The 26494-nt window shown below is 46.1% G+C and overlaps 1 protein-coding gene across 1 annotated transcript in view; it reads left to right on the top strand.

The window, feature by feature from the left end:
* The window catches only part of MIPEP (mitochondrial intermediate peptidase), a 294841-nt gene extending 284086 nt beyond the window's left edge, over positions 1-10755 (top strand). Inside the window, exon 19 of the mRNA XM_063951677.1 lies at positions 9861-10755. Within this exon, the coding sequence (XP_063807747.1) occupies positions 9861-9958 (98 nt within the window). The 3' untranslated portion in view covers positions 9959-10755. The remainder of the gene's footprint in view (positions 1-9860) is intronic.
* Positions 10756-26494: the final 15739 nt, after the last annotated feature.

Raw genomic sequence — 26494 nt, 5'->3', positions numbered from 1 at the left:
CAACCCTCCACACGTTTATCCGTAGGCTCTTTTAGAGACGTGACGGTAGTGACAGGTAGAGCTGAGGAAACCACCATCCTTGCCACATGTGAGTCCACTGGAGGAGGCGTTTCCCAACTTTTAGACAGCTCTGGCGCGAGGGGATAGCGAGCCAGCATCTTCTTTTGAGGCACAAACTTCGTACCCGTGTTTTCCCAGGGTTCCTGACGTATATCCACTAGGTGGTCAGAGTGAGGTAAAACCTGCTTAACCACCTTCTGACGCTTGAACCTATCTGGTTTCTTAGGAGGGAAGGATGGCTCGGGATCATCCGCAATCTACAGAATTAACTTAATAGCCTCCAAAAGATCAGGAACATCCACATGTGAACTACCCTACCCATCAGCCGTATCTGAGTCAGAACCTGAGGGGTCAGTATATGTGCCGTCTTCATCAGACGAGGAGTCAGTGACAGCAGTGGATTGTGAAGAGATAAGCGCTCGCTTAGAGGACCTCTTGGACTTAGGCGAGCGTTGGTCAGACTTTTTAATAGTCAAGGGGTCCCATAGGGGGAGTTAGTTTATGAACTAGCGTATGCAGAAGCATGGAAAAAGCGGACCACAGTGGGTCAGTATGTGCCTCCGTTGCCACAGTCCCACTTGGGGGCAAGGAGACCCCAGAACCAGAGCCCACAACTGCTATATTCTCCTCATATGGCCCCGTGGCGTCAGAAACACCAACAGTGTGTTCAGCCCCAGAACCGTTACCCTCAGAAGCAGACATGATATAACTTGCAGTGTGAGGTTAACACGGTACAATTATCAGCAGCACTATACCTCTAAACCCAAACCCCTGCGCAGTGTAGTCAGCACTAGCAGAGATAAAGGAGAGATATGGTGACTAAATTAGAGAAAAATACGTAATACATTATATCTTTGTGAAAATCCTGTATTAGATAACACCTGACGCACCAAGCCCCCTCAGGTTATAGAATATAGGGATAGCAGGTTGAGTGAAAGACACAGGATGGACACCACTCAGCTATCAAATGCACACACAGAAAGTCACAGTTTTTACAATGCAGAGGTTGTTACTGACAATAATACTGCACTGGACTAGCTTACACAGCTATATAACAATAGATATAACCGTACACAGTAAGAACTGGATGTATATCACAGGGTAATTGTACTATAAAACCCTGACTAAGTGCACTCTTTCTTAACTATCACTGTCTAAAAAGGCAGGTAGAATACTTAAGTGTCATGTAAAGGCACAGTGCTGACAACCAGCCGGCTTTACATAGGAGGATTTGCCCAAGCAGTCCCAGGAACAGTGAGCTGAGGGATAATGGCGCCGCAGACACTGACAGGGAGTGAGGAAAAGACAGATATGCAGCTCCAGGGCGGGAACACTTGCTAGAAATGGCGCCCTGGGGCTGGGGGAGGGGCTTCAGGTCTAAGCCTTATCCCCTCTGCTGGCAAAACCACCGGGTACTGTGGGCGATATAAGAATTGGTTTAGAGAGAAAACCTGACCTGCGCCCATGCCCTGGTGATCTAGTGGGATCTCCTGTACTGCCACAGTGTCCACCACCAGCGCGCGGCCCGTCTCCCACGGACCGCGCCGGATCGCGATAAAGACCGGGTTCTGCAAGCGGGACCCACTTACCACCTCCCGAAGTGCAGCCACGCGATCCTGGAGAGCCCCAGCCGCGTGTGTCTCTAACGTTAAGAAAACCGGAGCCTCCGCTGTAGGTACCCAGCAACCAGGGCTCGGGAGTGTACAGCGCCGCTGGGGAGAGCTGGAGCTGCAGCAGTGAATGTCACAAGACATTTACCACCGCTGCTGCCCTTGAAGTCTTCACTTTTTACCTCATAAAAAGCTTTTCTTAGGGCTGCTTGGAGCAGCCCCTCTGTTAAGTGCCTGCTTACTGCAGCACCAACTTACAAACTGAGCTCCTGTGATGGGAGGCGGGGTGATATAGGAGGCGGCGCTGTGCATTCTGGGAACAGTCAAAGCTTTGAGCCTGTTGGTGCCTCGGATCAAGATCCTACTCTACATCCCATTGTCCAATCCTTGTTGAGCCCAGTGTACCCCGCAGCAGAAAGTCCAAGTTTTAAGGATAATCCATGGTTCAGCACAGATGACCAATCAAATTGACTGAGCTACTAATTAAGTTAGCTGTGCGCAAGCATGGATATCATTAGAACCTGGACTGTTAGGGGCCCTACTCATTTGACGATGCGCCGCCGAGGTGCCCGACGGCCGAAACGGCCGACGAGCGACCCGGCGGCGGGGGGGCAGTGACGGGGGGAGTGAAGTTTCTTCACTCCCCCCGTCCCGCGGCTGCATTGAAGTGCAGGCAAATATGGACGAGATCGTCCATATCGGCCTGCATGCACAGCCGACGGGAGACCAGCGATGAACGAGCGCGGGGCCGCGCATCGTTAATCGCTGGAGTCTCCACACTGAAAGATATGAACGAGATCGTTCATATCTTTCAGAAAATCGGCCAGTGTGTAGGGCCTATTAGGGTGCCGTGAAGAGCAAGTTTTAGAACTCTGCTTTAGGGTGCTTTGTGTGACTCAGAGCTTTCTAACCTTATTATAGTGACAATTACTTTCTGTGTTACAGAACTTTTACATTAGTACCCCTTTCACACTGCACAAATAACCCGGTTTCTACCCGGTATATTGCCAGGTTGATACGTGTAGCTGTGCGGTGTGAAAGGGGCCATGGACGAATTCCTGGTTAATTCAACCGGGGTTATAAGAAGAGTAATTACTGGGTCAGGTGCAGTGTGAACGGGTTACGCGGGTCAATGTGACCCTTGACCCGTTCACTGCATATGGAGTGGGACGCAGAGATGATCTCATCTCCGTCCCCGCCCCCGGAGGGCAACCCTACCCGGCATATTGTGTGTAGGTTCCAATGCCAGGTCCCACCCAGGAAGGACCCGTTTCCAATTCCTGGGGTGAGACCCGGCATTGCGATTTGAAAGCAGTATTAGTGATTTGGGGAAATATTTGTGTATTCTGCGCCTATTGTTCCTGTTTTTTAGATTTGCAGCACTGACATCAAAACATGTCTAATTATGTAGTTTTGCTCTTGACAGACCAATTTAACAAAGTCTGATTTTGTGTGTGTGTGTGTGTGTGTGTGTGTGTGTGTGTGTGTGTGTGTGTGTGTGTGTGTGTGTGTGTGTAAGTAGAGTTCTGGGTATAACGACTGTGGGTAACACGGCTTTCTTTGTCTTGTACTGGTTGAAATGTCGAGGATAAAAAAATGGAACAAAATCCACCTGCATTCCTTATAACCAATCTGTTCTATGACTTATTCCCCGGAATATGTCAGTAATTAGATTTTTATGCGTCAGTAGGAGAACCATTTCTGATACTATTGATTCTTCAAGCTGGCACTTGCACAAAGCATTTATTTTAAATTCAAGCAGCTGAATGCCTGTTATCAGGGAGCAATTACTGCCCGCAGCTCTTCGTTCTCATCACTGATTCAGCTGTCATTGCTGGAGGCTCATTCTGAAAAAGCTCTCGTAAAAGCCAAATGGCTCCGGCGGTGTTTGCACAAGGATATAGGGAAAAGCTTGTATTTTTAATGAGCGCTGCCTATAATTATTCAGAGAGTAGCTGAATTGTTAAAAGCATTTGTATTTTGCATGATGTACACAAGGTGTGTCAGTCCACATCCAGGTCATGTTTACTTTGGCAAATGAGCATTTGGTTTTATTTATTTTTTAATAAAGAACCACTTCAAAGCATCAGGCGTCTGTAGAGCGCACCGCATACTGGCTTGCAGTGCCAGGCTGCAGGGAAGCACCTCATTTTCCTGAAGCCATCCTGCCCCGGGCAATGAGATCATGTTGTAGGGTGAAGAAATTATTTAGAATACTAATAATTTAAGTGGTGTTCTTATGCCGAATTGTGAGCATGTTTGTCAGACGGTGATGACATGGTGGCTTCAGTAGACTGAGTATCCAGGAGATAGAGCTACAGTGTCTAGGTAGGTCGACATGCATTTGGGTTGACAGTGGTTGATACACAAATGGTCAACGCTTTGGTTTTTTTCATGTTTTCCCAACATTTGGTTGATTTACTATCCATATGGACTATGCTTGGGAATAGTAACCTGTGAGCCACCTTACCTGAAGCATGGCAAGCAAAGCAAATCCACGTGGTAGTGTGTTTCTACTGATGGTGGTTACATATTACCACACATACAAGATTTGACCCCAAAAACTTGTTAACCTTTTTGACCTAATGCATATCGACCATGTGGTGTTGACTTATTGACTGTCAACCTAAATACTGTAGAGCTTCTATGCCACACCCGCTGATTGACCCCATACTATGTTCCATGAAGTACTCTGTCAAGAGTGAGAAATCTGTGGCTTGGGACTGCCAAAGGAGGGTACCATTTTTGGTAACCCTGATTTTCTGATGTGTTATATCGTCTCTTATGGATTCTAGAAACAGGGACACTGCCATTCTGCATCCTATGTAATTGGCACAGTGATGCTCGTTATGCCAGCTACTAAAGAGAGGAGCCCCACCACTTACAGCAATAGCAACGCACCTCACACACCGTAATAACCTCACATCATTTTTCCATGCTTTTCAGTTTTATTAGCATTCTTAGTTCTAATGATGGAGAAAGTAATTCATATGTGTCCCTAGTAAAGCAATTACAATTTGGGCCAATATGGTTGGAAGATGATTAACATCCAGTAGGTTTTAGGCCCATGGCAGAAACATGGAAGCCATTAGGAAACCCACAGAAGCTGGGATTGAACCCAAGTCCTTGGTTCTGCAAGGTAGCAATACTTACCCCTATGCTACCCTGTTATTTACTCTGCCGTGTCCAAAAGTACATGTCGGTAATACTTCATATTAGATAAGATACAAAGTTAATGGGGTTTAATCTGTCTTTCCTGAGAAGCGGTTTATCTGCCTTTCCTGAGAATGGGGTTTATCTGCCTTTCCTGAGAATGGGGTTTATCTGCCTTTCCTGAGAATGGGGTTTATCTGCCTTTCATGAGAATGGGGTTTATCTGCCTTTCCTGAGAATGGGGTTTATCTGCCTTTCCTGAGAATGGGGTTTATCTGCCTTTCCTGAGAAGCGGTTTAGCTGCCTTTCCTGAGAATGGGGTATAAACTGCCTTTCCTGAGAAGCGGTTTAGCTGCCTTTCCTGAGAATGGGGTATAAGCTGCCTTTCCTGAGAAAGTGGGGTTTAGGCTGCCTTTCCTGGGAAAGGGGGGTTTAGGCTGCCTTTCCTGGGAAAGGGGGGTTTATGCTGCCTTTCCTGAGAAGCATAGTAGACAAGTGTACTACCTCAAGTTACAGAATTTCTGATTTGGAATTATATGAGCTGTTTATAAACCTTTTGCTGAAACTCAAACTAATATATAGTTCAGTGTGTATTTACCTCAACTTTAGGTATGACATATAATTATGCTGAAACAATGGAAAAGAGGGAAACCTATCAATCCAATTGAAAACCAACTTTTAAGAAAGTAAACTTGCAAGGAAGTTCTTTGAATCAGTGCCCTAGACCAGTAGCTATTCATACGCTGGCCAGGACTAATGGTAGTAAATAATCTCCACTTGCAGACTGTTTCACCCTCGTTAGAACTTGTCAGTGCAGGATAAAGCTTTATGCTGAGGATGTGCATTGCTGTGCACCCAGCCTTACTGCAGCAGGTAAAGTGCAGTGCCAAGCTGCTCCGCATTGGGAAACCCAGGTTCAAAGAAATACATTTCCATGCTGACAGTCACAGTGCTGACATTCTAAAGGTCGACTAGAAAAACAAGAAGGAAAGAACGTCTTTGTTGGCGCACATAGGATTATATTAAATATAACTTTTTTATTAAGTCCATAAAAGATCGTCAAATCACGAAATAAAGACAATACATGTAATACAAATAGTGAATAAAGTGTTCAAAAAAGTAATATTAAAACCAAGGCACGCTACCTATCTGCTGTATTTTTAATTGTATAATGTCAATGAGGATGAAACAGATTTATTAGCCAAATAGAAAACTCTGTGGGTAAGTATTTAGGAATGTGTTGTCAAGTGACAAATGTATTGCAGGTAAGTACACATATAAACTTGCACCATTGGTCTATAGTTTGATGTTGAGCATCAACTAAAAGGATGGTAAGTATTCTTATTCAATCACAGTATTCTGGGAATGGTAAGTATTCATTCTGTGCACATAGATTCGGGTGTATCTATTTTATTAGGACAACTGTACAACCAAATATGCTTAGTCTTCAGCTACGTATTGCCATGTAATTCTCAGTTATATGCAACCGTTATTAACATTAGATTCCTTGAGCTGACCATGTGACAGTATATATTTCATTGCTTATTCAGTACTATTATTTACTGTGCTGTGATATACTGACATCCACTGAAACATATGTAACACTGTGGTAGTAACTGTTACTTGCTGTAATCAATGAGTTAGATGAATTACACTCCAGCATATTACTATTGCCATCTATGATCTATGCTGAATAAGTACCGTGTACCCGTTTTATAATAATATTACTCTGTCTCTCACACAGAAAGCCGTGTAGTTTGTATGGAATATGGCACTCTGTGTGCCTAGTAATATTATAATCATATGCATACAGTATTGCTTGATAACCAAGTTAATTTAATGAGCAGTAATTACACATACAATACTTTATGCATATGATTAAAATATTACTAGGCACACAGTGCCATATTCCATACGAACTACATGGCTTTCTGTGTGAGAGTAAAGGAGATTTATGTCTTTGGATGTGGTACGGGCTCTCCATGTTTTCGTAGAGAGGACTGCCTCTATCAGGAGGTCAGATACCCTTTTTGTACTTTTTGGTTTTCACAAACGTGGCTGGCCTGCGAATAAGCAAACCTTGGGCAGATGGATTAGAATGGTGATTGCACAAGCGTATGCCGTTATAAAACGGGTACACGGTACTTATTCAGCATAGATCATAGATGGCAATAGTAATATGCTGGAGTGTAATTCATCTAACTCATTGATTACAGCAAGTAACAGTTACTACCATAGTGTTACATATGTTTCAGTGGATGTCAGTATATCACAGCATAGTAAATAATAGTACTGAATAAGCAATGAAATATATACTGTCACATGGTCAGCTCAAGGAATCTAATGTTAATAACGGTTGCATATAACTGAGAATTACGTGGCAATACTTCGCTGAAGACTAAGCATATTTGGTTGTACAGTTGTCCTAATAAAATAGATACACCCGAATCTATGTGCACAGAATGAATACTTACCATTCCCAGAATACTGTGATTGAATAAGAATACTTACCATCCTTTTAGTTGATGCTCAACATCAAACTATAGACCAATGGTGCAAGTTTAATCTGTGTACTTACCTGCAATACATTTGTCACTTGACAACACATTCCTAAATACTTACCCACAGAGTTTTCTATTTGGCTAATAAATCTGTTCCATCCTCATTGACATTATACAAATAAAAATACAGCAGATAGGTAGCGTGCCTTGGTTTTAATAGACTTTTTTGAACACTTTATTCACTATTTGTATTGTATGTATTGTCTTTATTTCGTGATTTGACGATCTTTTATGGACTTAATAAAAGTTATATTTTAATATAATCCTACAGTATGTGCGCCAACAAAGAGACGTTCTTTCCTTTTTGTTTTTCTAGTGTGCATAAAACTTGTCACTGGTAGCACCCCTGAGAGTCTCTATATATGAATTTCAGATCTTGATAGTTATTAATTGGGGTTTTGTTAATAATTGAGAATATTATACTGGTGCAGAGGCATACCCCATTCCCCCTTTTCCTTTTTACTATTCTAAAGGTTGACATAACCGTGTCGAATCTCATGATACCTGAAAAATGTCAACACTAGCAATATTAGGGTTATGCTGAAAATCGTGTGTTGACATGCAGACGTTGGCCATTATCCGCATAGTGTCATGAAGCAGTTCCTTCACATCGCATTGCAATAAAGATGCAGAAATGATGCTTGGCGCAAGCAGGGACACACAGGACCTGGCACACGGAGAAGTGATGTTTGGCGTGACTGCCGTTGATGAGGACACATCTATATCTCTAGGGCTTTTTTATTATCATTTTGTTTTATTATATCTGTGTGCTCTTATCTATGGCATGGAAGTCAGATGTTATCTTGTTCCTTCTCCATTTGCCTTACACAGTACAAGGACTGTACGAGAAAAAAAAGAAACAAATATAAGCCCATAGGAAATGCTACAGATGTATTGATGAGATGATCTTGATGCAGAGGTTCCCAAACTGTGTGCCGTGGCTCCCTGGGGTGCCTCGGGACACTTGCAGGGGTGCCCTGGGTTGGTGGTCCAGGACCAATTCAAATTATTCATGGTCAATATATTGGGCAAAACCAGTGCTGGTGGCTGCTAGTCATAAAATATGTGGCCAAACAGAAGCAAATCTTGTCCCTCACCACACAACTGACCCTAAGGATGACATATAAACGCAATCTACGTATTGTAATATTTCTTTCTAAATTTCTCAATAAGAAATTTTTGGCCTAGGGGTGCCGTGAAAAAAATTCTGATATTCTAGGGCTCCGTGATTCAAAAAAGTTTGGAAACCACTGTCTTGATGCATTTAATGGAAACCGGACATAACTTAGTTTTGGGACGTCCCACTTGGCTGTGCAGATGGGTGAAGTTGGGGTCCGTTGAATAGAAATGTTGCTTATGCTGTGGCTTAGTGGCTAGCATTATTGCCTCACAGCACTGCGGTCAGGAGTACTATTCCCAGTCATAGTCCATTGGTGTAGAGTTTTTATGTCCTTCCTATGTTTGTGTTGGTCATGTCTGGGTGTTCTAGTTTCCTCCCACAAGCTAAAAACAAACTGATAGGTTAATGGGCTTCTGACAATAATAATAATACTTTTATTTATATAGCGCTCTTTCTCCAAACAGGAGTGTGTTTGTGTATGTATGCATACCTGCATTTTAGGGCAGAGGTTCCCAAACACAGTCCTCAAGGCACCCTAACAGTCCAGGTTTTACGTATATCCAGGCTTGGCCACAGGTGACTTAATTAGTCCCTCAGTCAGTTTGATTTAACCATCTGTGCTGAGCCATGGATACACTGGTGTATCTATAATGGGTGCAGTGTGTGCGGTGCACCCAGAGTCTAGGTGGGCCCACATTGTACACACTGCACCCATTTTTTTTAATACTCCTTCCGGAGTCCCGCGCCGACGTTACCGGCGCTGTTAAAACCCAGTGAAAACGCAGTGGCCATTTTCAGGGTTCTGCTCATGTGCATTAGAGAAATCGCTGGGAAAATGGCCGGCGCGCGTTTTCCCGGAGACCTGCGCATGCGCAGTAGAGTCTGAGCCCTATAGTGCTCAGACTCTACAGTGCTCCCGGCAGAGAGGAGGGGGCCCATATGGAGGATGCTGGACACGAGCTTCCTTCTCTCTTAAAGCGCCACTGCATAGATATACTTAAAACCAGGACTGCTGGGGTGCCTTGAGGACCGTGTTTGTATTAGGGTTCTAAAGGGGGGTACTCGCGGAGAGATCCATGCTTAAAATTTAAGCAATCTGACTAGATTGCTTAGATTTTAAGCACAGATCACTCGTGTGTAGCCGTGCTAGATTGAGCCTGCATGCAGACCAATCTAGCATGTCGCTCATTTTACCCGCTGGGTGAAATGAGCGCCCCCCCGTCCTCCCCCCGTGTATACCAGCTTTAAGATTGTAAGTTCCAATTATTGGCTATAACTATAATAATGTTATCTTATCCCCATTAACACAATTGTGAGTCTCTGTCTGCTGTGCTAATTATTCTGTTTTATTTCTAGGCATGCTTCAGAGGTGCCCGTCTGTGGAAGACTTGGTAGATGCACTGGTTTCAGATCTGGATCCAGACTTTGAGACATTTCTTATGGACTCTGAGTAGAAGAGATGGGACGAGTTGGAACACTGACAATGTAATTTGTAACAGTCTGTTCTTTTAAATTGGTTCCATTGTAAGAATAAAACTGCTGGTAAGGAATAGCATGTCCTCTAGGGCGGGATGTAGAGGTGAATGTGTGGTATCATGCATCCATTTTCCCGCCTTGAAACATAGCTGACCTTGTACTGTATTACTGACTGGGGTGCGCTGCTCATTCTCCAGGAATACTGTAGATTTCTCCGGTACTCCTGTTATGCCCAGTTGTATTTATTTTTGTGAAAAACCGTTTTCAGCAACTTTCCTCCTCCTTCAGCTCTCCTACTTCCATTGTGTTACAAAAAGCAGGACTCCCATTGCCCAATTAATCCTTTTTTTTTGCTGTAACTCGTGTGACCTCATTTTCAGCCTCTCTCCTGTTGGTTTTATCACTAAAACACTTCAAATTCAAATACACGGGCGCCATGCACATACTGCAGTTACGGCGAGTGATTTCAGCTCGGAGCCAGTGAATTGTGAGCAGAAGTTGGCCAGAGACTCCATTGGAAGCTGTACTGGTGGCAACTTCCGGCCAGTTGAATGGCCTCCTCACATTATATTTTAGCCCTATGATGTTATGTTACCGCTAAGGCAGCCAATCCATGAGCTGAATAAATACTCTGAAGTCTTCAACTCATTAAGAATCAATTACGTCCCTGAGAGATTTCCGGCTGCTTAATGGAAATATTGTAGCTACACTTCTAATTGATCCAATGTATAAAATAATGTGATATTTACGGGTACAAATAAAGACATTTCTAACACCTCTCTTTTTTTTCTTTTTTTTCTTTTTTTCTTAATCGTAAAGAAGTTTTCTAATTTTTGTCCAATTTAGAAGGAGCTTTCTTAAACATAGTTAAGGGGCGTGGTACAAGAGTTACAACAAAGTTTCATACTGCTAGCAACCAGAAAATTGTTATCAACGCTTTCTGTTGTGTAGCTCAAGATGTTGACAGCACAAATGAATATTACTCTGAATACAGGTTAAGTATCCCTTATCCATATAGATGATTATATATATATATATATATATATATATAATATAAATATATAAACAGCTGTTACCCGGCACTCCACTAAAGGGATATGGAGATTACTTACTGCGGTGCCCTCCGTAGGTTAGTAGCACTAACCCCATGTAGTATGCAAAGTTCGGCGGCACTCCAGCAGACTTTCAATGCGTTTTAAAATGTCATAATTTTATTGTTCCAATGGCGTTTCGGGGATATACCCCGTCGTCAGGGACAGTACATCACACCATGTTGTACTGTCCCTGACGACGGGGTATATCCCCCGAAACACCGTTGGAACAATAAAATTGACATTTTAAAACGCATTGAAAGTCTGCTGGAGTGCCGCCGAACTTTGCATACTATATATATATATATATACACACACACACACACACACACACACACACACACACACACACACACACACATACACACATACATACACACACACACACACAAATCTAGAAAACCACAGCACTCGCCACCCCAGAAGCGGGGTGCAATATCTGCACTCACCACTCATAGGGTGGGGTGCATGCAGCCTATGGCCACCAACCCAAATATACAAACAGAAAGTTCAGCACTCACCATAGCAAGCTCACTTATCCTCACAACATCAATAAATAAATGATGGGGGTTTAGTTAGTGAATTGGCCAATGCACGGAAGCCTGCATACCGCTCGCCAAGGTACCCCACCTTCATGCAGGTCCTACACTATCACAAAGTCTAAAATGTAATGAATAAATCACCGCATTTGATTCACCTATTCTGCAGTCCGGGAGTGCCTCTATACTTTGTTGGTTGCATGTAAGGGGTGGAAGGCCCTGAGAGAGCACCCTGGCCAGGTATTTGGAAGCAATCCTAGGAGTGCCGTCTTGTGGAGGTTGATATATATATATATATATATATATATATATATATATATATATATATATATATATATATATATATACAGTATATAAAAAGATAATATATGTCATTATCTCAGTAGGGGACCCAAAAAATGTGGGATTTTGGATAAGGGATACTCAACCCGTACCAGAGAATACCTTGTATTCCGTCACACTCTGTGCACTTGTGCATCCTCTTATATAGACAAATAGAAAACCTAACCCTGAGATTTTTATTTATTTATTTTCTACACAAGAGTGGTCTATACAGTATTAAAATCGTTAACCCAATTTATATGATTTTCTATATATAAAATGTTAAACATACGGTTCTATGCATTTGACTGTGGAGACACCCCAAGCTGTAAGTCATTGTAAGATAACACTGGAATAAGATTGACAAGATGGTTTTGGAGGAGAAATAATGGCACTGTACTGCTGTACTGAATAATTAGTTTCAGAAGTCTTAATAAACTTTTCATAACAGGTAAGGTAATAAGCATTGTATTACACACAGAGATGTGATGGCTTAAGCTGGGGGTACACCTATTCAAATCGATATCAGGTGAACACCCATTGATTGTGTATGTGTTTTGTAGTGCTGATGCCATTAAACAGTTGAAAACGCTCCTTCAGTGGTTGGAACCGGGAAGTTGCACAACCTACCTCCCAATCCCCATAGAGAAGCTGCTTACCCCAAATCGTCCTGTTCAAACCCCCCACCCCACCCCCCAGCTGCTGCCACCACCTCACAGGAGGTCTCAGATGGCTACACACTGCCCAGCTGACTGGGAGTATTAAACCCGATTAACCTGGAGACAAATAGGTGTAATGCCAGAATGGAACCTCACAATGTGTGTTTTCAAGGTTTCCGCACGAATAATCTGTTGCAGTGGTTCTCATACTTAGTCCTCAGGACCCCACACGGTTCACGTTTTCCAGGTCACCTGGCACTGCACTGTGTATCACCAACTGTCACATTCTAAAATCTACAGATGACCTGGAAAACATGAACCCTGTGGGGTCCTGAGGACAGAGTTTGAGAACCTGTGATCTATTTCATATGTATGTCTCTTATTTTAGTCCATTAACACACCTGTGCTTGAGCTCCAATGATCTGGAAAACATGCACTTGTTCTAGGAGGATAGAGTTTGAGAAACACTGGGTTACAGTAATATAAATAGTTGTATAACCTATCTAGTTACATATTCAAGAAGAGGGATAATCATTGTGTGGGGAGCTATATTTATCTGGTAATGAAAGGGAAAAAAAACATCCTTCGCAAAGTGTAATTATGGCATACGTAGGGCCACTAGAAAATCAGGTAATATAGCAGTTTTCTGTTTTGTTTTTGTCATGATGGCTTTTATTTTTCAAAATGTAAAGTATATCTAATGTAAAATAAAGATTTTCAAAAAATACTTTGAGTGTGTTGATCATTCCAGGGGGTCTGTTGCTTATTGGAACTATTGTGCTAATATAAATACATATAAATGTATATAGTTTAAACTTTACATAACAAATATATTACAATTTTTAAAATGTTATACTCGAGGCTCCAGTTAGCGGTAAACAGCCACAGTGCGATTAATTATGCGGCAGAATGGTGATGGGGACTGTGTTACCGGGAGACCCCTGGAGCTAATCCCTCTTCTTACACTTCTAATGTAATCTTTCCCATTACTCTATACCCCTTTCACACCCGGTATATTGCCAGGTCGACACGGGTCGCTGTGCATTGTGAAAGATGCCATGGACGAATTCCCGGGTCGCCTGGCCCGGTAATTCAACCCGGGTTATAAGAAGGGTTATTCTCGGATAATTACCGGGTCAGGTGCGGTGTGAACAGGTTACTAGGGACGATGCGACTCGGTACCCGTTCACGGCATAGGGAGAGTCGGTGCGGAGATTGTCATCTCGCAGCGCCATTTCGGCTCCCTCCCCGCCCCTGGATGGCAACCCGACCCAGCATAATGCTGGGTTGGGATTGCGGTGTGTAGGGTCCAAGGCCGGGTCCCACACGGGAAGGACCCGTTTCCAATTACTAGGTGGGACCTGGCATTGCATTCTGAAAGAGCTATTAGTGAGTCCCAGTTTTGCTTTGTTCCGTTTTGATTTTGTTTGTTTTTTCCACTTATTGTTTTATGTTAATATGATCTTTCATGAACATTAGGTTTAACGATATTTATCAGAAATTTTGAGAGTGGTCTAAATATGTGAATCCAATTTCAATTACACATTAAAAACACAAGGAGGTACTAATATTGGTGGTGCTCTTGCCTCACAACAAGTGCAACGCCCTGCATTTAATTGGATTGATCTCTGCAGAATGTTTGGTGCATGAGTAATTTAGAGGAGTATATGCCCCCACTCTGCAGTCACCTTTCTACAGCACTAATTGCCTCCAATGTGAGACACTCACTAAGTGGGAGATGTAGCAAGCCTTGGAGAGAGAGATGAAGTACCAGCCACGTATGAAATCTTGGGGAGAAAGTACCAACCAGTCAGCTTCTGTCATGTGAGTTTGAAAACTGTCAGGAGCTGATTGGGTGCTACTTTCTCGAACGTCCTTGAGGATGCTGGGACTCCGTAAGAACCATGGGGGATAGACGGGCTCCGCAGGAGATGGGGCACTTTAAGAAAGCTTTGGACTCTGGGTGTGCACTGGTTCCTCCCTCTATGCACACGCGCACGCAGGGGGGGTTTCCGAGTACCTAGAAACCCCCCCCAGCTGCCGATCTATCGCACAGCAGTTTACCGATTTTCTTATTTTTTTAAATACATTACGCGGTCTGACTGCCACTTGAGCCTCACAGTGTGACAGTCTCCCTGCGCGGCTGCAGCAGCAGCCTCAAATATGTACTGAGAGGCTGTCTGCTGCATGTAGGGGGTGCTGCAGCTCCTCTCAGGCTGAGAGCTGAGAGGCGCATAGCGCGTGTTTACTCCTCGCCAGCGGCCAGCCCACGGCACTGAGGCAGCGGACTCCAGCGAGGACTAGGAGGTGATTTAATGTGTGAATATGCTGGGTACGGACAGGCGGGCGCCAGTATTTAACAACAGACTATACTGTCATCGGCCAGCATTAGTGTGGGGACTGGGGGGGAGGGGGGGTGGCGGCGGGCGCCAGTACTTCATATTAAATTATGTTGTCATCAGTGCCAGCATCAGCGCGGGGGGGGAGAGCGGGCGTCGGTATGTAATAATAAAGTATGCTTTGATGTGCCAACATGAGTGTGGGGCGGGTGCTGTCTGCCTGTCCGTGTGTGGGGGGTGGAGGGATGGTCGTGATGCCTGTGCTGCCAGTTTATGGAGGAAGGAGGGGGGGGGGGGGGGGAATGATCATGGTGCCTGCGTGCTGTCTATATATGGGGGGGGGGGATGGTTGTAGTGCATCAGTCTATGTGGGGGGGGGGGGGGTCATGGTGCATCAGTCTATGTGGGGGAGGGGGGTGGTCATGGTGCATCAGTCTATGTGGGGAAGGGGGGGTGCTTGTGGAGCATCAGTTTACGTGGGGGAGGGTGGGTAGTCATGGTGCTTCAGTCTGTGGGGGAGGGGGGTGTTTGTGGTGCATCAGTCTATGCGGCTAAGGGGGGATGTTCATGGTGCATCAGTCTATGTGGCTTAGGGGGGATGTTCATGGTGCATCAGTCTATGGGGTAAATGCATTATAGCGGCATGCGTCGTGCTGCTATAACACTTACTGCTTCGCCTCATTAACGAGGTGAAGCAGGAAGGGACAGCGACAAGATGTATTAACATCTTGTCTGCTGAAGCGGGGGAGTGAAAGCTCCCCCCTCCGGCGATGTCCCCCAGAGCACACAGCGCATTATTTGGAAACCCCCCTTTTAAAATCCTGCGTTTGCCACTGCTATGCCCCTCCTCCAGACCTCAGTTTTACACTGTGCCCAGAGCAAGATGGGTGCACTGCAGAGAGCTCTCCAGAGTTCTCTGCCTAGAAGCATTTTTTTTTCTTTCTACCTTTTACTACTTTTTCACAGGGAGCACTGCTGGCAACAGGCTCCCTGCATCGAGGGACTGAGGAGAGAGGAGCAGACCTTCTTGTCAAAGATAGGCTCTGCTTCCTCGGCTACTGGACACCATTAGCTCCAGAGGGGGTGAACGCAGGTTCTTACTGGGCGTCCACCCCCGGAGCCGCGCCGCCGTTCTCCTCACAGAGCTAGAAGTACAGAAGACAGAAGTCGTCAGGCGGCAGAAGCCTTCAGCTTCACTGAGGTAACGCACAGCACTGCAGCTGTGCGTCATTGCTCCCATACACCTCACATACTCCGGTCACTGTAAGGGCGCAGGGGGGGCGCCCTGGGCAGCAATATAAACCTCTGCATGGCAAAAAGACTATATACATGTACAGGTGGGCTCTGTACATGTATATAAAAGAGCTCCCGCCATATTTTACTAAGCTTGAGCGGGACAGAAGCCCGCCGCCGAGGGGGTGGGGCTTCTCCCTCAGCACTCACCAGCGCCATTTTCTCTCCACAGCACTGCTGAGAGGAAGCTCCCCGGACTCTCCCCTGCTTACACGCGGTGAAAGGGTGCTTAAAAGAGAGGGGGGCACATAATTGGCGGTTTACATATTATACAGCGCTGCTGGGGAAAAACATTTTGTGTTGGTCTCCAGGGTTATTGCGCTGGGGTGTGTGCTGGCATACTCTGTCTCTCCAAAGGGCCTTGACAGGGATACTGTCTTCAGGAAAGGGGTTCCCTGTGTGTGTGTGTGAAGTGTGTCGGTACGCGTGTGTCGACATGTTTGACGAGGAAGGCTCGCTTAATGTGGAGGGGGAGTGCTTGAATGTCAGGTCGCCGTCGGCAACGCCGACACCGGAATGGGTGGATATGCTGAATGTCTTGAATGCAAATGTCAATCTATTGCATAAAAGATTAGACAAGGCAGAAGCTAGGGATCAGTCAGGTAGCCAGTCCATGCCTGTCCCTGGGGCGCCAGGTCCTTCGGGGTCTCAGAAACGCACCATATCCCAGATCGATGACACAGATACTGACTCTAGTGTCGACTATGAAGATGCAAAATTACAGCCGAAAGTGGCTAAGGGTATACGGTACATGATTATTGCCATTAAAGAGGTTTTGCATATTACTGAGGAACCCCCTGTCCCTGACACGAGGGTACACATGTATAAAGGAAAAAAGCCTGAAGTCACTTTTCCATCCTCATTTGAATTAAGTGACTTGTGCGAAAAGGCTTGGGAATCTCCGGATAGGAGACCACAAGTTCCCAAAAGGATTCTCATGGCGTATCCTTTTCCACAAACTGATAGGATACGCTGGGAATCTTAGCCAAAAGTTGACAAGGCGCTGACACGTTTGTCCAAAAAGGTGGCACTGCCTTCTCAGGATACGGCTTCCCTCAAGGAACCTGCTGATCGCAGGCAGGAAATTACCTTAAAGCACATTTACAATCTTTCCGGTACTATTGCTCGACCGGCTATGGCGTCGGCCTGGGTTTGTAGTGCGGTTGTGGCATGGACAGATTCCTTATCTACGGAAATTGACACCTTAGATAGGGACGCCATTCAAATGACCATAGAGCGTAACAAAGAATTCCTAGTGTACATGAGTACACCTGGCCAATAAAGCTGATTCTGATTCTGATCAGAGATGCTGCCTTGTATATGAGGGATGCTCAGAGAGACATTTGTTTATTAAGCTCCAGAATAAATGCTATGTCTATTTCTGCTAGGCGGCTCTTGTGGACCCGACAGTGGACGGGAGATGCCGATTCAAAGCGGCATATGGAGTCCTTGCCTTACAAAGGGGTGGAGTTGTTTGGAGACAGCCTCTCGGATCTTGTTGCTACGGCTGGTAAGTCAAATTTCTTACCTTATGTCCCCCCGCAGCATACAAAAAAGGCACCTCATTATCAAATGCAGTCCTTTCGTTCCAATAAAAACAAGAAGGTACGTGGATCATCCTTTGTTGCCAGAGGGAAAGGCAGGGGGAAAAAGCTGCACACAGCTAGTTCCCAAGAGCAGAAGTCCTCCCCTGCGTCTGCAAAGTCAACCGCATGACGCTGGGGCTTTCCGAGGGGAGGCAGATCTGGTGGGGGCTCGTCTTCGGTTTTTTCAGCCACGTCTGGGTTCACTCGCAGGTGGATCCCTGGGCATTAGAGATTGTTTCTCAGGGATACAGGCTGGAATTCGAAGACTTGCCTCCTCGCCGATTTTTCAAATCGCCTCTGCCGGCTTCCCCGTCAGAGAGGGAGCTAGTGTTGGCAGCAATCCAAAAATTGTATATTCAACAGGTGATTGTCACAGTTCCTCATCTCCAGCAAGGAGAGGGATATTACTCAACCCTGTTTGTGGTGCCGAAACCGGACGGTTCGGTCAGACCCATTTTAAACCTGAAATCTCTGAACCTGTACTTGAAGAGGTTCAAGTTCAAAATGGAATCACTCAGGGCGGTCATCGCCAGCCTGGAGGGGGGGAGGGGGGGGGGGGATTGGATGGTGTCCCTGGACATAAAGGATGCTTACCTATATGTTCCTATATTCCCCCCGCATCAGGCGTTCCTGAGATTTGCAGTGCAGGACTGTCACTACCAATTTCAGACGTTGCCGTTTTGGGCTTTCCATGGCCCGAGAATTTTCACCAAGGTAATGGCGGAAATGATGGTGCTCCTGCGCAGGCAGGGGGTCACAATTATCCCATACTTGGACGATCTCCTCATAAAGGCGAGATCTCGGGAGAGGTTGCGGGACAGCGTGTCTCTGTCCATGAAGACGTTGCAGATACACGGCTGGATTCTCAATATACCGAAGTCCCAGCTAGTCCCTACAATGCGTCTGACCTTTTTGGGGCTGATTCTAGACACAGACCAGAAAAAGGTTTTTCTTCCGATCGAAAAGGTTCAGGAACTCATAGCCATGGTCAGGGACCTATTAAAACCAAAAAAGGTTTCAGTGCATCATTGCACGCGGGTCCTGGGGAAGATGGTGGCTTCCTACGAGGCCATCCCTTTCGGCAGGTTCCATGCGAGGACTTTTCAATGGTACCTCTTGGACAAGTGGTCCGGGTCCCATTTACAAATGCATCAAAGGATCACCCTGTCTCCCAGGACCAGGCTATCTCTCCTGTGGTGGCTGAACAGTGCTCACCTACTAGAAGGTCGCAGGTTCGGCATTCAGGACTGGGTCCTGGTGACCACGGACGCAAGCCTCCGAGGCTGGGGAGCAGTGACACTGGGAAGAAATTTCTAAGGTCTCTGGTCAAGCCTAGAGTCTTGTCTCCACATCAACGTCCTGGAGTTGAGGGCCATATACAACGCCCTGCGTCAAGCGGAGGAATTGCATCGGAGAAAACCGGCTCTGATTCAGTCAGACAATGTCACGGCAGTGGCTCATATAAACCGCCAAGGCGGAACAAGGAGCAGAATGGCCATGGCAGAAGCGACCAGGATTCTACGCTGGGCGGAAGGCCATGTAAGCGCGCTGTCAGCGGTGTTCATCCCGGGGGTGGACAACTGGGAGGCGGACTTCCTCAGCAGGCACGACCTTCATCCGGGAGAGTGGGGACTTCATCAAGAAGTCTTCGCACAGATCACGGATCGTTGGGGACTGCTTCAAATCGACATGATGGCATCCCGTCTCAACAAAAAGCTAAAGCGGTATTGCGCCAGATCAAGGGACCCTCAGGCGGTAGCGGTAGACGCTCTGGTGACACCTTGGCCACGGAGGACTTGGTATCCGGAGCTGCAAGAGTTGCTCGCAGGGGATCCGTGGCCTCTTCCTCTAAGGCAGGACCTGCTGCGGCAGGGGCCCTGTCTGTTCCAAGACTTACCGCGGCTGCGTTTGACGGCATGGCGGTTGAACGCCGGATCCTAGCGGAAAAAGGGATTCCGGAGGAAGTCATTCCTACCCTGATCAAGGCTAGGAAAGACGTGACGTTAAAACATTATCACCGTATATGGCGGAAATATGTTTCTTGGTGTGAGGCCAGAGCTGCTCCTACGGAGGAGTTCCATTTGGGCCGTCTACTTCACTTCCTTCAAACAGGAGTGACTTTGGGCCTAAAATTAGGGTCCATAAAGGTCCAGATTTTGGCCTTATCCATTTTCTTTTAAAGAGAATTGGCCTCTATTCCTGAAGTACAGACCTTTGTGAAGGGAGTGCTGCATATTCAGCCTCCCTTTGTGCCTCCGGTGGCGCCTTGGGATCTTAACGTGGTGTTACGTTTCCTCAAGTCACCTTGGTTTGAACCACTCAAAACTGTGAAATACCTCACGTGGAAAGTGGTCATGTTTTTGGCGTTAGCTTCGGCAAGACGTGTTTCCGAATTGGCGGCTTTATCACATAAAAGCCCATACTTGGTTTTTCACGTGGATAGGGCAGATTTGAGGACTCGCCCCCACTTTCTGCCAAAAGTGGTCTCATATCTTCATGTGAACCAACCTATTGTCGTGCCTGTGGCTACACGGGACTTGGAGGATTCCGAGTGCCTGGATGTAGTCAGGGCTTTGAAGATTTATGTGACCAGAACAACTAGAATCAGGAAGACTGAAGCTTTGTTCGTTCTGTATGCGGCTAACAAGGTTGGCGCTCCTGCTTCAAAGCAGACTATTGCTCGCTGGATCTGTAACACGATTCAGCAGGCGCATTCTACGGCAGGATTGCCGTTACCGAAATCGGTTAAGGCCCACTCCACTAGGAAAGTGGGCTCTTCTTGGGCGGCTGCCCGAGGGGTCTCAGCATTACAGTTGTGCCGAGCAGCTACTTGGTCGGGGATAAACACCTTTGCAAAGTTCTATAAGTTTGATACCCTGGCTGAGGAGGACCTCCTGTTTGCTCAATCGGTGCTGCAGAGTCATCTGCACTCTCCCGCCCGTTTGGGAGCTTTGGTATAATCCCCATGGTCCTTACGGAGTCCCAGCATCCTCAAGGACGTTAGAGAAAATAAGATTTTACTTACCGGTAAATCTTTTTCTCGTAGTCCGTAGAGGATGCTGGGCGCCTGTCCCATGTGCGGACTTCTTCTGCAAGACTTGTATATAGTTATTGCTTACATTAGGGTTATGTTATAGTTTTTCGGTGGAACCATGGCTATGTTGTTGTTCATACTGTTAACTGGGTAAGTTTATCACAAGTTATACGGTGTGATTGGTGGGCTGGTATGGATCTCGCCCTTAGATTTACAAAAATCCTTCCTCGTACTGTCCATCTCCTCTGGGCACAGTTTCCCTAACTGAGGTCTGGAGGAGGGGCATAGAGACACCCAGAGTCCAAAGCTTTCTTAAAGTGCCCTATCTCCTGCGGAGCCCGTCTATCCCCCATGGTCCTTACGGAGTCCCAGCATCCTCTACGGACTACGAGAAATAGATTTACCGGTAAGTAAAATCTTATTTTATCTCTCTGCAAGATTTAATAAATTTGCCCGTAAGCCTGAAAACTACACTTCAGTCTAACCCTGTACATCAGGCCTGGCCAACCTATAGCTCTCCAGCTGTTGTAGTCCACAGGTTGGCCAGGCCTGCTGTACAGTATGTGGTCATTCTGCAAGCCGATTTGATGTTACCTACATGGCCAAAAGTATATTGACATACCTTTTTAATTAGCGTCTGGCCATTTAAGCCACACCCATTGTTAACCAGTATGTCCTATGAAGCATACAGCGATGCAATCTCCATAGTCATACACAATCAGGAGAATGGGTCATACTGGACTGTAGAGTTCAGCGACGGTCATAGGATGCCATCTTTGCAACACAGCAAGATAATGGGTCATACTGCACTACACAGCCATGGGCAAAAGTTTTAAGAATGACGCACACATTAATTTTCAAAGTCTGTTGCCTCAGTTTTTATGATGGCAATTTGCATATACTCCAGAAGGTCATAAAGAGTGATCAGATGAATTGCAATTAATTGCAAAGTCCCTCTTTGCCATGACATGAACTTAACCCCAAAAACATTTCCTCTCCATTTCAGCCCTGCCACAAACGGACCAGCTGACATCATGTAAGTGATTCAATCACTAACACAAGTGGGTGTGGACGAGGACAAAACTGGAGATCATTCTGTCATGCTGACTGAGTTAGAATAATAGACTGGAAGCATTAAAAGGAGGGTGGTGCTTGAAATCATTGTTCCTCTGTTAACCATGGTTACCTGCAAGGAAACACGGTATTCATCATTGCTTTGCACAAAAAGGCTTCACAGGCAAGGATATTGCTGCTAGTAAGATTGCACCATCATCAACCATTTATCGGATCATCAAGAACTTCAAGGAGAGAGGTTCAATAGTTGTGAAGAAGGCTTCAGGGTGCCCAAGAATGTCCAGCAAGCAACAATCTGATTCAGCTGTGGGATCGGGGCACCACCAGTGCAGAGCTTGCTCAGGAATGGCAGCAGGCAGGTGGGAGTCCATCTGCACGCACAGTTAGGCGAAGACATTTGATGGTGACCTCATGTCAAAAAGGGCTGCAAAGAAGTCATTTTTCTCCAGGTAAAACATCTGGGACAGACAAAAGGTACAGGGACTGAACTGCTAAAGTCATTTTCTCTGTTGAATCCCCTTTCAGATTGTTTGGGGAATCTGGAAAAACACTTGTCTGGAGAAGGAAAGGTGAGCGCTACCATAAGTCCTGTGTCAAGCCAACAGTAAATCATCCTAATACCATTCATGTGTGGGGTTGCTTCTCAGCCATGGGAGTGGGCTCACTGACAATTTTGCTTAAAGACACAGCCATGAATAAAGAATGGTACCAAAACATCCTCCAAGAGCCAACTTCTCCCAACCATCCAAGAACAGTTTGGTGACGAACAATGCCTTTTCCAGCATTATGGTGCACCTTGCCATAAGGCAAGAGTAATAACTTAGTGGCTTGGGGAACAAAACATCAAAATTTTGGGTCCATGGCCAGGAAATTCCCCAGACCTTAATCCCATTGAGAACTTGTGGTCAATCCTCAAGAGGCGGGTGGACAAACAAAACCCCACAAATTCTGGCAAACCCCAACCAATGATTAGGTAAGGATGGGCGGCCATCAGTCAGTATGTGGCCCAGAAGTTTATTGACAGCATGCCAGTGCGAATTGCAAAGGTCTTGAAATAGAAGGCCAACACTGCAAATATTGACTCTGCATAAACTTAATGTAACGGTCAGTAAAAGCCTTTGACACTTATGAAATGCTTGTAATATTACTTCAGTATACCGTAGTAACATCTGACAAAAAAGGTTGAAAAACAATGAAGCAGCAAACTTTGTAAAAACCAAACTCTCAAAACTTTTGGCCGTGGCTGTAGAGCGTAGTGAGTGACATAGGATGCCATCACTGCAACAAGTCAGCTCTTGAAAATTCTGCCCTGCAAGAGATCCCTGGTTAACTGTATGTGCGGTTTTTGTGAAATGGGAACGTCTAGAGGAAACAGCCAGCAGTGAGTGGTCGGCCAAACAAGGTCACAGAACTGGACCACAGAATGCTCTAGTGCAGGCCTGGCCAACCTGTGGCTCTCCAGATGTTTCGATACTACACATCCCAGCATGCCCTGCCACAGTTTTAGCATTCCCTAATAGCAAAACTGTGGCAAGGCATGATGGGACTTGTAGTTTTACAACAGCTGGAGAGCCACAGGTTGGCCAGGCCTGCTCTAGTGTGTAATAGTCAGTAGTGACTGTTGCAACCAGGGACAGAGTTCCATACTGCATCTGGTCTGCACAAGGGCCCTCATTCAGCTTCAGACGCAGACGTCCACAAATCGCAAATGGCTTTCATTTTGCGATCACATCCCAGAAGGATACGATTGCAACTTGATTGACAGTGACGTTCGGAAGGAGTGGTTCGGACAACGCAAGCGTGTCCAGAAGGATACGATTGCAACTTGATTGACAGTAACGTTCGGACAACGCAAGCGTGTCCGGACAGTTTTAGGGAAGGCTGCGTGATGTCACACACGGCTGTTGTGAGAGAAAACATAGCCATGCTCTCTCTGCACGGGGGCTACCTGTAATCCCGCTGCCTGCGTTGCAATCACATTTTTAAATGCAATCGTAGCGCTGGACTGCGTTTCTCAACCTGGGCGGCCCCCAGCACATTGGCGTTTAATGGATGCACCCATTTCTCCTATACTTACCTTTCCGGAGTCCATCGGCGACTGTGTGTGGTCCTCCTCCTCTCCCGTAGCCGTCGCGCCGCTGCTAGCGCCCTGACTACTAGAGACTCTGGCACAGTGCCAGAGTCTATAGCGCATGCGCAGGACTCCGGAAAAATGGCGCAGCAACCATTTTTTGTAGTCCTGCGCATGCGCTGTAGAATCTGTCATTGTGCCAGAGTCTAGAGCGCTAGCAGCAGCGTGGCAGCTACGGGAGAGGAGGGGGCCCACACACGGAGTCTGCACACGGGTCCCCACCTCTCTAGAGATGCCTCTGCCCCAGCATGAGATATTTTTCAGTATCAGGTTTTGCGATTTTAATGTCAGCTTTCCTATTTTAATGTCTGTGCCCCTGAGCGTAAAGTATGCTCCATATAAAAAAAAAATGCCAAAAAAAAAACCTAAGTTTGGTGTAGAAGTATATATTATATATATTACATACACAGATGGCAGAGTGTCACAAACAATCTTGGTAGTGCTGCCAATTGAATTGCCCACTATATTTTACTAGTATAGTTGTTACACAGGCACCTGTATATACCGGCTTGGTTATTTATACTGTCTAACATACTGTTCCTAATTGGCTGAACCTCGTGTGACCTCACACTTCTGTGGTCTTACTGTGAGAGGCCGTGGGAGTTTATTTCCATTGTGCATCCTGCTGGTCAGGGAAGGAAAGATAAGACACTGTGGTTTCACTCATCACAGTAAATTACAGACTGTTCAGAACCATCTGTGGAATTCTTCAGCGGATTCTATGTACCTTTTATTTAGTAACTATCAGGCTACCAGTGTGCCTGCACCTGGCCGATGAATGGGTTCTATTCACAACGGTCCTGTTTTTATTTACTGATGGAAACCTGTCACTTGTAATCTAGCACATATGATAACTGACCATACAGTATAAGGACTTGATAGCTGGTTGGAAGGAAAATCTGGTAAGTTGGACAGATCATCTTAAGGTGTGTGGCTAACTTGTTCACTTTCTTTCTGTTGATTATTATTATTATTATTCTGGGAACTCTCAGAGGAGTCGTTCAGCCTGTTACCACTTAACTCTATTAATCAGTAATAGCTGTTTCCTGTATTCGTTTATACTACAATATATACAAAGCATCAGAGTACATAAACATCTGAAGATGGCTCTCTGTAAATGTACGTACATAAGGGCTACTTTGTAAACATTTATATAGATAAACTTGTTAAGATGGCTGTAACTAGGGGCCTAATTCAGACCTGATTGTAGCAGCAAATTTGGTAGCAGATGGGCAAAACCATGTGCGCTGCAGGTGGGGCAGATATAACATGTGCAGAGAGAGTTAGATTTGGGTGGGTTATATTGTTTCTGTGCAGGGTAAATACTGGCTGCTTTATTTTTACACTGCAATTTAGATTTCAGTTTAAACACACCCTACACAAATCTAACTCTCTCTGCACATGTTATATCTGCCCCCCCCCCCCCCCCTTTCCCCTGCGGTGCAAATGGTTTTGCCCATCTGCTAACAAATTTGCTGCTACGATCAGGTCTGAATTAGCCCCTAGGTTTCCAAGTGTTCAAGCCAGTGCCCACAGCTGAGACCTAATGGGTGTTGGCTGTTTTATACCTTCTTTCCCTATCCTCTACATATGGCCAATAACTGCAGGTTAGTGATAGGGGTTTCATAATCTATTGGCATTTACCATGCATGAATAGTGTGCGCGCCTAACATCAATATCCGCAGCACATGGGTCACATTCTGTATAACTTGTGCTTTGTGCATCTGTTTAAAATATGTGATTGTGACATACCTCCCAACTGTCCCGTTTTTCGCGGGACAGTCCCGTTTTTTGCGGACTGTCCCGCTGTCCCACCCGCGGGCCGCAGTGTCCCGCGGTGGGGGGGGCAGTTGGGAGGCTCTGTCTCTCGCTGCCCTGCTTAGCAGAGCAGCGGTGAATAGACGCTGTGCGCATGTGCACAGCGTCTATTCATTGGAGACAGAGGGAGACGGGGCATGCCAGCAGGGTAGATGCTAGAATCAAGTGGGCTAAGGGACCTTTTCCGTAAAGGGGAGGAGTTACGACGCAAGGGGGAGGAGCTAGGCCAGCGGGATAGTTCCTCTACTATCCACGCCACCAACTAATACCTTTAGTAATTAGGTGGTGAGCGAAGCGAGCCACCGTGCCCGAAGCGTGGCGAGCGTACTTTTCGGGTACCCTGTTCGCCCGTAGCTCCTCCCCCTGGTGACGTAGCTCCTCCCCTAGGTACGTCACAAGGTCCCTTCAGCCACTCTGATATAGAACCAACCATGCCAGCAGCTCACAGAGCGCTGGGCATGCCCCTTCAGTGACGAAAACGGGGGCGTGGCTCTCGATCGCGGGTCCTCCCGCGAAGCCACGCCCCCTTTTCGTAGACCACGCCCCCTTTTTGGGAGCGCGCGCGGCTTCGCGCAGTGCTGCCATCGGGCTTCAGTCAGGGGTTGCGACAGTGGGTAGCCACGGAGGTT

The sequence above is a fragment of the Pseudophryne corroboree genome, chromosome 2 (assembly GCF_028390025.1).
Source record: "Pseudophryne corroboree isolate aPseCor3 chromosome 2, aPseCor3.hap2, whole genome shotgun sequence".
In the NCBI taxonomy this organism is placed as follows: domain Eukaryota; kingdom Metazoa; phylum Chordata; class Amphibia; order Anura; family Myobatrachidae; genus Pseudophryne; species Pseudophryne corroboree.
Note: the sequence above shows the minus strand (reverse complement) of the source record. Positions and strands in the feature narration are given on the sequence as shown.